Source organism: Emydura macquarii, unplaced genomic scaffold (genome assembly GCF_026122565.2).
Source record: "Emydura macquarii macquarii isolate MOO-44397 ecotype Brisbane River unplaced genomic scaffold, CSIRO-AGI_Emac_v2 contig_629, whole genome shotgun sequence".
Classification (NCBI taxonomy): domain Eukaryota; kingdom Metazoa; phylum Chordata; order Testudines; family Chelidae; genus Emydura; species Emydura macquarii.
This window is the reverse complement of record NW_027130766.1, coordinates 4,493,761-4,508,211: the sequence shown is the minus strand read 5'-3', so window position 1 is coordinate 4,508,211 and position 14,451 is coordinate 4,493,761. Positions and strand designations below refer to the sequence as shown.

Here is a 14,451-nt window from a genome sequence, read left to right as displayed (position 1 = left end):
TCTTAGGGGGCTGGGTGGCTCAGCGGGTCGCTATTGGAATCCCCAGCCTTTCCCCACTGGCCTGCTGATTCAAATGGTGCCAGAGGCGATGGCTTGTGAAATGAGTCACTGGTCCCGGTCCTGGGCCCACTGGACAAGGGGCTAACATCAACCTTAGCACCAGTGAGCAGGCTGGGGACCGGGTGGGCCGTGGAGACTTGAGGCCCAGATTCTCAAAGGTATTGAGGCTCCTAACATCCATGGGTTCCTGTGGAAGTTCAGGGCCTTTGAGGATCTAAGCCTGAGCTCTCGGGGAGAGGCGCGATGGCAGGACAGTGTGGTGCCACGATCTGGGGAGAGGGGCCGTGGGTCTCCAGAGCTGTCAGTCTAGCACCTTTCCCCAGCACTAATAATAATAAAACCCTTAACTTCCTGGGTTTCTTCTTGTTCCAGTGGCGTAACAGCCAAGTACAGCTAATGACGTTTCCTGCGCGAGGATGCCAAAGAGCCCTGAGCGTCGGCCCTGCCGCAGCTCCTGCCTTTGGCCAGCTTGCATTGCAACCAGTAGCTGCATTTGTGGGGGGGAATCGACATAGTCTATATGGCTGCAGGAGCTACTCTAGCAACAGCGCCTCCTGCAGGGGAACACGGCTCTGGGAGCCGAGAACTTCCAGAGCTGAAAGCACAAACTGCGACAGTTTGAGTTAAAGACCCATATCTTCTGGGGATCAGCACAGAGCAGGGCCTGTAGCCCTCACTCAGGAGGTCACCCACACACTGATCTCTCTCTTTCTCTCTCTGCTCCATTGCAGGCGTGACCTACTCGGACACCGTCAGCCCCACGGAGGCGTGCAAGCCGTGCACCGAGTGCGTGGGCCTGCAGAGCATGTCGGCTCCCTGCGTGGAGTCGGACGACGCCGTCTGCAGATGCGCCTATGGCTACTACCAGGACGAGGGGAGTGGCCAGTGCAGGGAGTGCGAGATCTGCGAGGTGGGCTTCGGCCTGATGTTCCCGTGCGGGGACACTCAGAACACGGTCTGTGAGGAGTGCCCCGACGGGACCTTCTCCGACGAGGCCAACCACATGGACCCCTGCCTGCCCTGCACCATCTGCGAGGAGAACGAGGTCATGGTGAAGGAGTGCACCCCGATATCGGACGCCGAGTGCAAAGGTAAAGGGCCCCTGCGTTCCTGGGCCGGGGAGCGTAGATCGTGGCAGTTCAGATTAAGACTAGGATTTGGTCTTTAGGGCCCAATCCAGTCCCCGTTAAAGTCAATGGGGGCGGCTGGCCCTTAACTTCCTGGAGATCAGGATTTGTCCCGGAGTGACGTTCAGGTCACCGTAATAAGTCGCCCAGCACACCTTCCATTCGTACCCCTCAAAGCATTTTGGTCAGGATCATTAGCCTCATTTTACTGAAGGGGAAACTGAAGCCAAGGAGTGTGAAGTGATGTGTTGATGGTCGCACGAGGAGCCACTGTCAGACTTAGAGAACCCAGGAGTCCTGGCTCCCAATTCTCTGCTTTGATCACTACACCACACAACTCACAGAGCACGGGCTGGGAACCAGGAGTCCCGATTCCCTGTTCGGTGCTCTAGTCCCTAGACAATGTGGCCTCCCCAGGGAACTTTAGGAGAACCCCCTCCCTGCCTCTGCTCTGCACCCTTCAGGGTCGTTCGGGTAAAGCAGGAGGCGCAGGGCTGGACTGCTCCATATGGTTCCACCTGTCGCTCTAGACAGACCTGGCTTCCCCAGAAATGTCACCCTGCAAATATAGAAACGCCTCCCAGATGAGAGCTGGGACCAGCCACGACGTTCTCTTGGTCTGTGCCCCGCCGCATGGCCTTTGCAGCTATCCCTCCAAGTCAGAGAGAGGCCCAGATAGCCCCCCGCATGCTCCGGCACCGAGCCCACCCCAGCTGCTTCTGCTTCAAAGGCAGGGGAATGGGCACGCGGAAGATTTTCCATCAGGAAATTCTTTGGCTGCAAATCTTTGTTCTCCTGGGAGGCTCTGTGGCCCAGTGGCTAGGTCAGGGGAGTGGGACCTGTCGGAGCTTGGCCAACTCTCTTAGCTTCTTTGTGCCTCGGTTTCCCCTTCTGTATAAAGGGGATAATGGTGCTGCACCCATCTGGTCGCAGTACTTCGGGATCCTCCAGTGCAAGGTGCTTTACATGCAAAACACTGTTTCATCTGTCTGACCGGGGCTGAAACTGATCATCCATCCGCTCAATTCAGAGCCAAAAATTATGATTAAAGCTGCTACACGTAGTAGGGGAAGTGGCATGGGATTCCAGGCAGTGGCCACTGGACCTCCTGGGGTCAGAGTGCCGGCTCTAGACCGCGGCTCCACGCACGGCAGGGTAAGAAGGAATAAAGCAGCGGTCCCAAGGGTAGTGGGGCGATAGAAGAGGCAACACTGACCCGGATGCAGCCCTGAGCATTTCAAGGCTTTAACGTTCAGTGGGAAGATTCCTAACAAGCCAACCCATGTTCTGGCTCTCTCTGACCAGTGGCTTCGTGTCTGCTTCAAGCTCTTGCCTGGCTTGCAAAGATCTGCCCTGCATTGCTGGTTGGTCTGGTGCATTTCCAAGGGGTCTGTGACTTCCCAGCAACAGCAGCATCTCGGCTCCAAGGTGAAGCGTGGCTCATGCGGGAAGGGATGTGCCCAGAGGCCTCCAGTGCAGCGTTTAAAAATAACCCTGCCCGGTAGTTTCCAGGTTACAGGAACCTGGAGCAAAGAGGAGCCGTTTAATAGGTTTCAGATGCTTTGTTTGTGGCAATGGGGAGCCTGGCAGTTCTGGCCTTCTGCAAAATGGAATTTGGCAGCCGGCGTGCCTCTAATGGGAATGAATTGCATCTGCCTTAAAATAAATAAATAAGGGCTTGGTTGAGGTGTTTAGTCACTGCCAGGCATAGGGGGTGGGCATGGAGCTGCATTTTGCCTCCTTTCAGGGCTGGAGGGGGCCCAGAACCTCTCTGTTTGGGGCTTGGTGTTCCACGGTGCTGAGCGCCTCCAGCAAAGCTCAGCACCTGGCAGGACCGGGTCTGTTGGCCCGTGGGATCGGTGACTGAGTTTCACAAAGGCTCTCTGCTTCCTGGGGTTCTGCTCTCCCACCCCACAGGAGGGAGGCTGGGCTGGGCTGCATTTTGCGGGGGATTTATGTTGAGAAGAGGGAATTAAGAGGATCAGGAGGGTGGGGCAATGGTTCAGTTGTCGCCTGGGATCATTGCGGAATGAGGCCGGTGAAGAACCTGCTTTGAGCAGGGGGTTGGGACTAGATGACCTCCTGAGGTCCCTTCCAACCCTCAGATTCTACGATTCTATAAAATCAAATCGCAGGACGGGGATACAGGCCAGGGTGGATCAGACGGAGCAAATTCACACACCCCCTGCAGGGAATGGCAAGCTCTGGTCTCAGCGTCTTCACTGCCTCCTCTAATGCCCTTCTCGTGTCCAGGTCCGGGCGCTTCATGTCAGTGGGACCCGTCAGTTCTTTCTTGCAGCTCTGCAGTAGGGGATGAGAGGGGATCAGCTGCAATGTCAGCCTAGGACTTCGCCTCAGCTCCTCAGAGATCCTTAACTTCCACTGATTTCAAAGGGAGTTAGAAGCCTGAATGTGTGAGGATCTGGGCTTTTGGCCCGAGGCACTCTGGGCAGAGAAGGGTGGGCCAGGCTTTGGGAAGTTTATGGGCCAATGTAACCCACGGGTGGGTGTGAGCTCCCGCTCCCAGCAGAGGTGAGTTTGTTACAGCCTGGGCTAAAGCAGTTGCACTCAAGCAACGACGGCTTGTGTTTTTTGGCTCTGGAGGTTCCCAGTTCAATGACCCGGCGTGCCGGCCAACCCAGATTACATGCAGATTAGCACATTAATTAGTTTACATAAAATGTCACCCATGTAAGGAAGGGATGCAGTTTACCGGAGGAACCACAAGGCACGTGATCTGATTCTCTTTCTTAGAGGGTCAGATTCCGTCCCAGGGCAGTAACCCCCTCTTCCATGAATCTGTTTCCTCTGCTGTCCGCTCTTAGCCTTGCTGATGACGCTTCACAGAAAGCCCCAGTCCCCAGGGGATTTCCCAAAAGGGGCAGCCCTTTAATTTGAAAGCTCATTAGCAGGATGAATGGCAGGATCGCTGGTGGCAGGGGTGGGGGAGGGCACCAGTTTCCTCCTTTGGTTGGAAGAGTAGTTATGCTCCCTGCCCGGAGCACACAAGCTGAGAAGAGGCCATTGTGCCGTGAGCTTTTAAGATTCACCACTGCAGGGCAGGGGGAGTTCTGGGCAGCCCTTTCTGGCCGATTCCTTTCCAGGGTTGAATAAATGGAGCCAGAAGACAAGGCACAAAGGGTGGGCTTTGTTAGCAGGATTTTACGCTCTGGGGTGCTAGGGGCGGGATCAGAGCCCGGCAGGAAATAGCCATGAAGGCCTTCCAAAGTCCTACTCTCAAAGGGCAGCATGGGACCCGACAGGAGGGTTCTGTTCCAGCCCAGCCGCGGGAGGTGCGCCGAGCAGGGAGGGCTGCCAGCTGCTCCGAGCAGTTCTCCTTCTGAGCCAGGAGCAATCGCTGGCGCACAGGCCAGCCTGAGAAACGGCCTCTGGATCTTGGTTTGCCTCATTGCTCGTTTGCCAGGTCCCTGGTGGTGCTCTAGTTAGACTGTTCCTGTGGCCAGGGTCGGCACCTCGACGGGCTCTGGGGCACCGCTGCAGCAGTGGTTCTCTCCTAGCTGGAGGGGACGGCAGGGGGGCCTGTGTGCGCATTCAGACAGGCAAGGTCTTTGTAAAGGTGATGGACGGGCATCGCTTCCGGAGCAAGGGTTAATCCGCAGTGTGTTGCTGACACGGCTATCTGAGCGCAGTCTGGAGCGGGCGTGCTCTGAGCTGGGCATGGCAGAGCGGGAACTCAGGCAGCTACCAGAAGGTGGCTATCAGTCCGTCCTGATCTAGAGCGCACGAGCAGCCTAGAGCAAAAGGTACCAAATGCCCAATGCCAGGGGCTGCAGCATGGAACATTCCAAATGTCGGATCTAGAACCCCAGGCTGCGGCGTGGCACATTCCAAATGTCAGCCCTAGAACCCCAGACTGCAGCATGGCACATTCCAAATGTCGGTCCTAGAACCCAGGCTGCAGTGTGAGACGTTCCAAATGTCGGTGCTAGAGCTAGACGGTGGATCACTCCCTATTCGCATAGCAGACAGCAAGCGCGGCATGAAAGGCCTAGGTCCTCTGGCAATGGAGGAAGCACTAGATTTGGTAGGAAGGGTGGCACCTGGTACAGTTAAAAGAGGAGCTGAAGTGTCAGCTCTGACGTTCTCCTGGCGATGGGATGCTGCAAGTGTCAGAGACATCACAGGCCCACAGGCCTGGCCTTCCCCATTCCTGCTCTGCTCCCCTGCCACCTTCCATAACTCACCAGGACTGTTTTCTTCCTTCTCTCTAGCAACAAAGGGCTCAGACCCTCCCTGCCTCACAGGTACAAGATGAGACACATTTTCTTCACCAGGCGTGTCTAGGTGCGGTTCTTGGCTGAACACAGGGAAACAGCCAATAGGAGAATGTTTTTCTCCCCTCCAGAGCTGAAAGGACAGGGTGTGTCCCAGAAGGCTGACAGGGCAACGGGGTGTGCGTGTAGAATAGGAGAGTCCGGGCACAGACTGGAAGAGAACAACCTGGAATGGCTGCTGCTCACTAACTCTTCGTGAGCGTGCAGGTTCCTCGCTGCCGTTAAACTGGAAGGAGCGAATCAGGAGAACCTTAGAATCATAGAACCACAGGGTTAGACGGGCCCACAAAGGTCATCTTGTCCAGTGTTTCTCGACGACCGGTCCGTGGACTGGCACCAGTCCCTGAGATCTCCCTGATACCGTATAGGAAGCCGGTCCCTGGTATCAAAAAGGTTGAGAAACACTGTCTAACCCTCTTCCAAGATGCAGGATTTTTTGTGTCTAAACCATCCAAGACAAATGTTGATCCGGCCTCTTTCTGAAAACCTCCAATGATAAAGCTGCTATGACATCCCTAGGCAGTTTGTTCCACTCTTCTAACAATGGGGAAGTTTTTCCTGAGATTTAATCTAAATCTGCTATGTTGTAATTTGAACCCACAGCCTCTTGTCCTTGCTAACCTTGACGTCAGCAAGGGATGACCCTCACGCCATTCCTGATGCCATGTAGGTTACTGAGACAGATGGTATTGCTATATACAGGTCTCACTGCAGATGTGTGTTTGATGCGAGACAGCTGTGTCTGGCTCAGATGGGGCAATTGTTACACGTGAGTGCCTAGATACCATGGACCACTGACTGGAAGCGTTATAAATACCTAGATCAGCAGACACAGGTGTCTGCCGGCTGGACAGCACAATATTCCCAGGTGTTAAAATCAATGACAGTGAGCCCTGACTGAGGTTGGGGCTCCGTTGTACCAGGCCCTGTACGGATGCGTAGTAAGAGAGTCCTTGCCCTGACGAGCCGAGGGCCGGATCCTCAAAGGTATTTAGACACCTAATTCCCATGGGTTTCAACAGTTTTGAGGACCCACGGCCTAAACAGACAAGGAAGACACAGGGGGCGTGGAAAAAAATGTCATTATGCCCATTGTACAGATGGGGAACTGAGGCACAGATGGAGTGGCTCAGGTTCACACAGGACAGTCTGAGACAGGGCTAGGAACTGAACCCCTCTCTCAAGTCTTGTACCACTGCCCACAAGCCCATCCTTCCTCTGCAGGATAAGGGGATGTATATGCACAGTGCAGCACCACGGGGCTTCTGTTCCCTGAGTGGAACTGATCCTTCGAACAGTCCCCAAAGGTGAGTTGCTGCTGCTGCCATGCAGCACGGCTCCAGATAGAAAGTAGGACTGAGGGGAGAGCAGCAGAAAGAACATCTCTCGCCTCAGGCTCTGATCTAGTCAGATTTCATCAGCGGAGTAGGGTCGGGCCAGGCCTGCATTAAGGTGGGAGATCACGAAGGAAAAAACATGGTGTTGCAGGCAGTGGTGTTGGACCTTCAGCGGGGGGGTGGGGGGTTGCTCTTTCCTCAAAGTCAATATTGGACCCATGGACCAATATTGGACCAAAGTCAATATTGGGCCCAGCATGGTGGCAGGTGGCATGCGCCATTGCAAGAGGACCTGAAGTCCTGACCGTTCATGATCATTTCACCTGCTGTGGCACGTCTCACAGGAGCAGGAGACAGGATGTGACCCACAGTGTTCCGGCCAAAATCCAGTGCCACAGCTGGCCTATTAAGCCAGTTAGGCTAATCTCCTGCCGTTGCAGGGTTGCTCCTGACAATGTCTTCTAGTGAGTCGTCCTGCCTAGTTGTCAGTATCTCCAGGGATTGTGTCCTTTGAAGGCTATTACGCAGTCACATAGATCTCACCGTTGAGGTTGTTTCTCTTTATATTGATCCTCCTCGTTTTTTACTTTTTTAACACAAACTTATCCCGTTATTTCTCGTTACGATTTCTTGGATTATTCCCATGGGGATTTAAATCGTCGTGGCGTTACGTGTCCTGTCCCACCTTGGTCAGTGCTTATTTAAGATATCTATATTTGGATGATTATAATCTGACATCCTGAATTCCTTCTCCATTCTCCATTGGCTGTGCGTATTCTTGGTGCCTCTCTCCTATAAATTGTAGGCCATTATGGCTGTACATAGCCAGCTCTGAAGAAAAATTGAAGAACAAGAACAAAATCCGTGAGAGCCATATCTGGTATGTAACAAGAACTCATTTTGAGAGGCAATGTGAGGAAAATCAGGAGACCTGATGTCTATTCCCAGCTCTGCCACTTGCCGGCTGGGTGACCTTGGGCAAGCCACTTCCTCTCTTTCCCCTTTGGCTTGTCTCTTTAGATTGTAAGCGCCTTGTCTTTTACTCAATGTCTGCGCAGCGCCCCACAACGGGGGTCTCTCACCTTAGTTCAACCGAAATACAAATAATAATAATGCGTCTGAACCAAGTTTAATTTCGGCTCGTTTGGGGTTAGAGCAGAACACTTTGCAGACCATTAAAAAGCTGCCTTGGCACCATCCCAGAGGTGGCTGCATTTCAGTGATGTGTGAATAGGTTTCTGTGTACACGGTATACTGCAATGGCTTGTAAGACCCTTCAGGACGAACAGCGCTTCATAGACTGTACCACATTCTTGCTAAGAATCTGCCGTGCTTCGTGTGCTGTGACACATTCCAATAATTTGCTTCTTCACTGCATTCAGCCTTCCTGAGTGGTGACCCTTATCTATGAGGGAGGCCATCCGGTGTGTTGCTTATAGATCTCCCTTATCCAGAAACCCTCCCTGCCCTGCAAACTAGCCTCCCGCTATCAACCACTCCCAGTTTCCACCCCGCCCTTGGTATTTGGCAATAGCGCCGCTTTTCTGAAACCCTTTGCCCTTTTCCATTTGGTTGGCGTCGCGGCTGCTCCAGATTTCACGCCCTTTAGAGATTGACATGTCAAACTCCTTGAGCTTCAGAAAAAACAAAAACTGGAAAAGAACAAGCTTCAAAGAGGTTTCTGAGCTGGCTCCAGGCGGAGTCAGCCGTCCCGGGGTGGGAGAATGGACTTGGAAAAGATTCAGCGCTCCCTGGAACAGAATTTCATGCCCGCCTAAAAAAGCTGCCACATGAAGGGCTACTTGACTCTGACCTGCCGTAGCTGGGCGGTGCTGGGGGAGAGCTAATGAGAGAGAGGAATGGGAGGCTTGGTAGATCAGTCACACTCAGCATGTGATCATTCCAAAGCAGCACCAACGGTGTGATATGTTTAGGGTTGGCAGACAGTGGTTTGAGATGGGTTCAAGCTGCAGAATTCAGATCACGACCTATACACATCCCTAGGGTGGGCTTCCTGTGTAAGTCCCCCTCTGCCAGAAAGTCCTGGCCGTCTTCGGGCAGGTTTAGTGACCTCTGAGATAAACGGCTTCTCCCCCAAGCCCCACCAGAGAGAGTCAACGGCAGGGACTGTGCAGTATCTGTTTTCACAGCTCCCTCATCAATGTGGCATGGTGCTGGGGAAAGATGGCTAACACTGTTAATGGCCCCCGAGGGGTGTGTCTGTGTGAGGAGGGGCGGGGCTTTGTCTTAGCTCCTCCCCCTGGGTACCAACAGAGCTTCATTGGGAGAGGGCTGGCTACAGTCTCCCAAAGAGTGGCAAGTCTCACTGCCCAGCGCCTCTTCTGGCATTATGCCCTGCAAACGCTTTGCCATTTGGATGGTCCATCGCCTCCCCCTTCCCTACCGTGCCTAGGCTATTGACAGCCATTACTGAGCGCTAGAGAGGAGAAAAGGCGGGGTGCGTTGCTAACTCCATTTTTATTCCCGTTGGCAGATCTTCACCCTCGCTGGACACCTCGGACTCCCACCCTGATGGGGTCTGACAGCCCCCTACCTTCCACCAAAGACCCATTTGATACAGAAGGCATCACCAGCACCCTAGCAGATACAGTCACCACTGTCATGGGTAGCTCCCAGCCAGTCGTGAGCCGGGGCACTGCTGATAACCTCATCCCTGTCTACTGTTCCATCCTGGCAGCCGTGGTGGTGGGTCTAATGGCCTACATTGCTTTCAAAAGGTAGGCAGGGGCCAGTGCCCTGAGGGCCTTCTAGGAATGGAGGGATGGATCCAGGAGTGGGGGAAGCTGCGGCCCAGGGCAATTACTGCCTCATCTTGCAGCTTTCTCTGGTAGCACCTGATTGTCTTGGGACGTTTGGTGATAATGGGTCAGACTTGGAGGTGGTGTAACTTGCATGCCTGTAGGGGTTGGAGGGGAGGCGGATGGAAGGAGAGGGCAAATAAAGCCAGGGGAACTTGCATCCTTCTGCAGGTCTGATCCACGGTAGCCCTTCATCTTGTGCAAGCGTTTACAGCAGTGCAAAGGGAGAGCAAAGTCAGGAGGGGAGGGAGGCCTTTGAAACCCACTTTGCACTGGTGTGAATGACAGCATTGGAGGGGAGCTTTTCAAAGGCCCGCATGGGAGGTGGCCACTCATCTCCTATGGAAGGTCAAGGGGAGTCGGGCACTCACATGCCCTTCAATGCAGAGCAAAGGGGAATGGGGCCCTGTGTGTTCTCGCTCACTTTTCTTGCTCTTTAGCTCTCTCATTTCCCCTGCGGGTGCTTGTAATTCCTATACATTCTGCAATGCCGTCACTTTCAATTTCTCGTATCAGCTCACCCCCTTTGTGCTAGGATTTGCACCTGGTGCTCATGCAGGTTGCAGCTGGTTCCGTGTTTGCACAGAGGGCTGTGATTTCTCCACATACCCACACGCTGGAAAATATCCCTAATCACTGTCATTCCTAGGGAGGAGACTGAATTCTCTGCTAAGGAAACTCCCACTGAAGTTATGCCGCAGAGGTTCATATATACACACCCCGAAGACAGTCACATGTGCACACCCACAAGCATATTCACATATGCACAACACATGGGTTCTTACGTACACATACACACTCAACAACACATGCACCGAGTCACTAAATTCACATTCAGTTACATGTGCACACACAATTCCATGTACCTTTGCATTTCCCTCTGTGCAATGATTCACATTGCCCACACACTGGTTCCTATGCATTTCCATGTGCACACAAAGCACATGGGTGCAGTGATTCACGTCTGCACGCCCAGTTTTACACGCATTGATGTGAGCACACAAAATCCCGTATGTATTGCTGACGAAAATGCAGTCGAGTGATTTGGCCTGCACTCACCGGCTCATGATTAAAAACGTTCAGGAGACCCCAATGTCCAGCCTTCGCCAAGTTTGTTGTCTAAAGACGAAGTAGTACAATACGAAAAGGAGTGATGCATTCCACTCTTTCTGGGAAGCTGTTTCTTGCAGCATGTTCACCTTACACAGGAGGTTTGCTTCAAAAATTATACCCCTAAATCTAGCTCTTTTTATAATAGACCCATTTACAAGTTAAAAGCACTCAATATGTCAACCAAGACTAAAATTCACCGGTCAGCCTTTTACCTTGTTGACCTGGTATGATGGTGTGCCCCTTGTCCCCTATTTTTGAACAAAGCAGTCCATCCCACACCATGAAGACACTTCCTACCTTGCACCTGAGTAGAACACTCATGTATGTTGCTTTTGACAGGATTTATATTTGCTAATGCCAAACGCTGTGTCTAGTTTTGCAAGGTGTTTTGGGATATAGATCTCTTGACATAAGTGGGCAAGAGTGAACCTAATATAACTTAGCATAACTTGGTGCTAACATTCATATATAATGTATGTAATATTAATATGATGTGTAACACATCATAATATGGTGTGCAATACATAGAACATATACATTGGCTAACGGTGTGCACACAGTCACACATGTGCACAGACGCCCTGTATACCTGCACCGGTTAGTTTTCCATCTCTTTTTTTTTAAGATATTTTTATGTTTAAAGGAAAGTTTATGTTCACAGGAAACTCGGGTGCAAATTGGCCCTGAGTTCAGTGGAGCTGTGCCAGTTTACACCATCGGAGAACCTGGCCCATAGACTGTCGGAGAAATGCAGTGGTTCTCCCCTGAAGGACTAATTCTGGCTTAAATCTTTTTAGTCACCCTGGCTAAACCTAGGCGCTCCAAGCTAACAAAACCAATCCTCTCCTAATCATAATGGAGTCGTGCAGCCTGTCTTGGTGGCCGCGTACGCTGCTGTAATGCCACGGATCTCAGTGGACAAGTTAGGCCTGGTCCACGCCTAAAACTTCGGTCAACCTAGCTACCTCACTCAGGGCTGTGAAATATTTTGCGCCCTGTGTGAAAGAGTTCAGGTGACCTAACACCCACTGTAGACACAGGCAGATTGACGGAAGAATTCTAGGCACGTCTCTTGGAGAGGTGGATTAACGACATCGATGACAAAACCCCAGCCCTCACGTAGGAAGTGTCTACATGATGGCTGTATAGCAGCAGCACTGTAGCTGTGCTACTGTAGTGTAGACAGGCCCTGGATCCTCATTTATACCCAGCTGACACTTAGCTAGCAAGCCCTTTGAGGCAAGGACAGTCGCTTTGCTCTCTGCTTGTACAGTGCCTAGCACAATGGGGGTCTCGGTCCCTCACTTGGGTTCCTAGGTGTTACTGCAATGCACCACAGTAATCAGAACCAGGATGCTAGAGCCTGGATCTTTAAAGCTCTCTGCTGCTTTGCCCTCATATCGATATTTATACCAGCACTGCCAAGGCAGACCGGGTCCAAAGGGACAGGGCAGGTAGAATGAGGGCCTGTGGCTGGCTGACTTACAGTAAGACCCAGGTAAGAGGCTGGCGGATGGGGCTGTTTCACTCCTCTTTGCCGGTTCCTTCTGCAGGTGGAACAGCTGCAAACAGAACAAACAAGGCGCCAACAACCGTCCTGTCAACCAGACCCCCTCTCCGGAAGGGGAGAAGCTTCACAGCGACAGTGGGATCTCCGTGGACAGCCAAAGCCTTCACGACCAACAGACGCATACACAGACAGCACAGGTGCAGGGTAAGGTTTATCCACCACCAAGCGGTGCCAGGATGGGGTGCTGGCAGAGCTGGGAGATGGTACAGTGGGGAAGGGGAGCTGTGCGTCAGGATCGAGATGGGAATGGCTGGTCAGGTGCTGCAGGTTGGGTCTGAGGCGCAGTGGGGAGCCCCAGAACAGAAACAGTGGGGTGCAAGCCCAGATACGCAGGAGGATACAGTTCATGGGCATACCCCATTTATCTTGGAAGGTCTGCCAGTTCAGACAAAGCATTGAGCTGCCTGGCCCCTCCCCGATTCCGGTGCTTTTCTGGGCCTTCTGGCCCCCTAGAATCAGAGAAGATGAGGGTTGGAAGGAGGTGTCTAGTCCCACGCCCTGCTCAAAGCAGGACCAACCCCAACTAAATCATCCCAGCCAGGGCTTTGTCAAGTCTCACCTCAAAAACCTCTGAGGATGGAGATTCCACCACCTCCCATTCCCGTGCTTCACCACCCGCCTAGTGAAGAGGTTTTCCCTAATATCCAACCTAGACCTCCCCCACTGCAACTTGAGACCGTTGCTCCTTGTCCTGCCCTCTGCCACCCTTGAGAGCAGCCTAGCTCCATCCTCCCTGGAACCCCCTTTCAGGTAGTTAAAGGCTTCTATCAGCCTGACGCTCTGGTTCAGTTTCGCCTCTCAAAGGCCATAGTGATCCTGATCTTTTCCTCCTCTTCCCTGCGCAGCTCTGAAAGGAGACGGGAACCTCTACACCAGCCTGCCCCCTAACAAGCAAGAGGAGGTGGAGAAGCTGCTGAACAGCTCCCCGGAGGACACCTGGCGTCACCTGGCCGGAGAGCTGGGCTACAAGGAGGATCACATAGACTCCTTCACGCAGGAGGAATGCCCTGTCCGTGCCCTGCTCTCCGACTGGTCCAGCAAGGACAGCGCCACCATGGACACCCTTTATTCCGCCCTGCGCAGAATCCAGCGGGGAGACATTGTGGAGAGCTTATACAGCGAGTCGACCGCTACGTCACCGGTGTGAAGGGTGGGGTGGGAGAGGCGCCCCCTCCTCCCCCAGCCAGCCCCTCTGCAACCCCGCCCCCCGAGATACCCCCTCCGGAGAGAAGATGTGAAGGAAATGGGGCTCCCCCTCTGGGGCCCCGCTATTTACACACAATCCCATATGCACTGACTTCTTATTTTCAGTATTGTCCCCTTTTTTCCACCCACCTTTCCCACTGCGGACTGGCTGATGCTAAAGTGGAAGGGAGCTAGCCAAGGCAAACGGGGGCTGTTGCCTCGTTCAGTCTTGCTGGGACCTAGAAGTGGTTGATGGCTTCGGAGTGTCCCGCGTGCCCCTTCCCCTGAGCCCCAACAACGTCACCAGTGGCTGCAACAATGACCATGTTTACTCTCTCTCAGGTCTCTCTTCTCTTTCTTTCTCTGTCCTCTTCGTTCCCCCTCTCCCTCTGAAGATCTTCCCCTGCTCCCACAATATCCACCCCCTTCTGTTTTGCCCCAGATCACCAGCTGCTGCCCTTTGAATTGCATCTGCCAAGCCAGGAAGAATGGACTCGGCTGAATGCAGAGAGACCTGAGTGGATTTCATGGCTAACGTTTGATTGAAGATGTTATTGACAGGGAATTGGGACGAGGGGTGGGTGGGGAGCAGAGGGATGTACATTTGAAGGAGCTACCCCAGGATGCAGTGGGGGGAAAAAGAGGATCTGTCTGTAGAAATATGCGTCTGTCCCTCGGCACTGTCCTTGGGAATGGCGAGGGGTGGGAGGACTTTGTTTCTAGCAGGCAGAATGTACACTGTGAATCATGACACAGCGCTTGCGTTGGAGAGAGCAATCCACACGCCTGCATGATACGCACATTCCACGGGCTCCGAAGAGTTTGCCTTGGTCCTTTGCATCCAGGCTGCCTGACACGTTAAGAGACAATTTAGTTACCTCCAGAATAATCTCGTTTGCCCACCTCGGGTGCCCAGCAGCCAATAGCCAGCACCTTCCCAGGCAC

The 14,451-nt window shown here is 53.1% G+C and overlaps 1 protein-coding gene across 1 annotated transcript in view; it reads left to right on the top strand.

Annotated features, from left to right (window-relative positions):
- NGFR (nerve growth factor receptor) overlaps positions 1-14,063 on the top strand; it is a 30,169-nt gene extending 16,106 nt beyond the window's left edge. Inside the window, exons 3-6 of the mRNA XM_067540893.1 lie at positions 792-1,151; positions 9,314-9,557; positions 12,305-12,465; positions 13,167-14,063. Of these exons, the coding sequence (XP_067396994.1) occupies positions 792-1,151; positions 9,314-9,557; positions 12,305-12,465; positions 13,167-13,468 (1,067 nt within the window). The 3' untranslated portion in view covers positions 13,469-14,063. The remainder of the gene's footprint in view (positions 1-791; positions 1,152-9,313; positions 9,558-12,304; positions 12,466-13,166) is intronic.
- Positions 14,064-14,451: the final 388 nt, after the last annotated feature.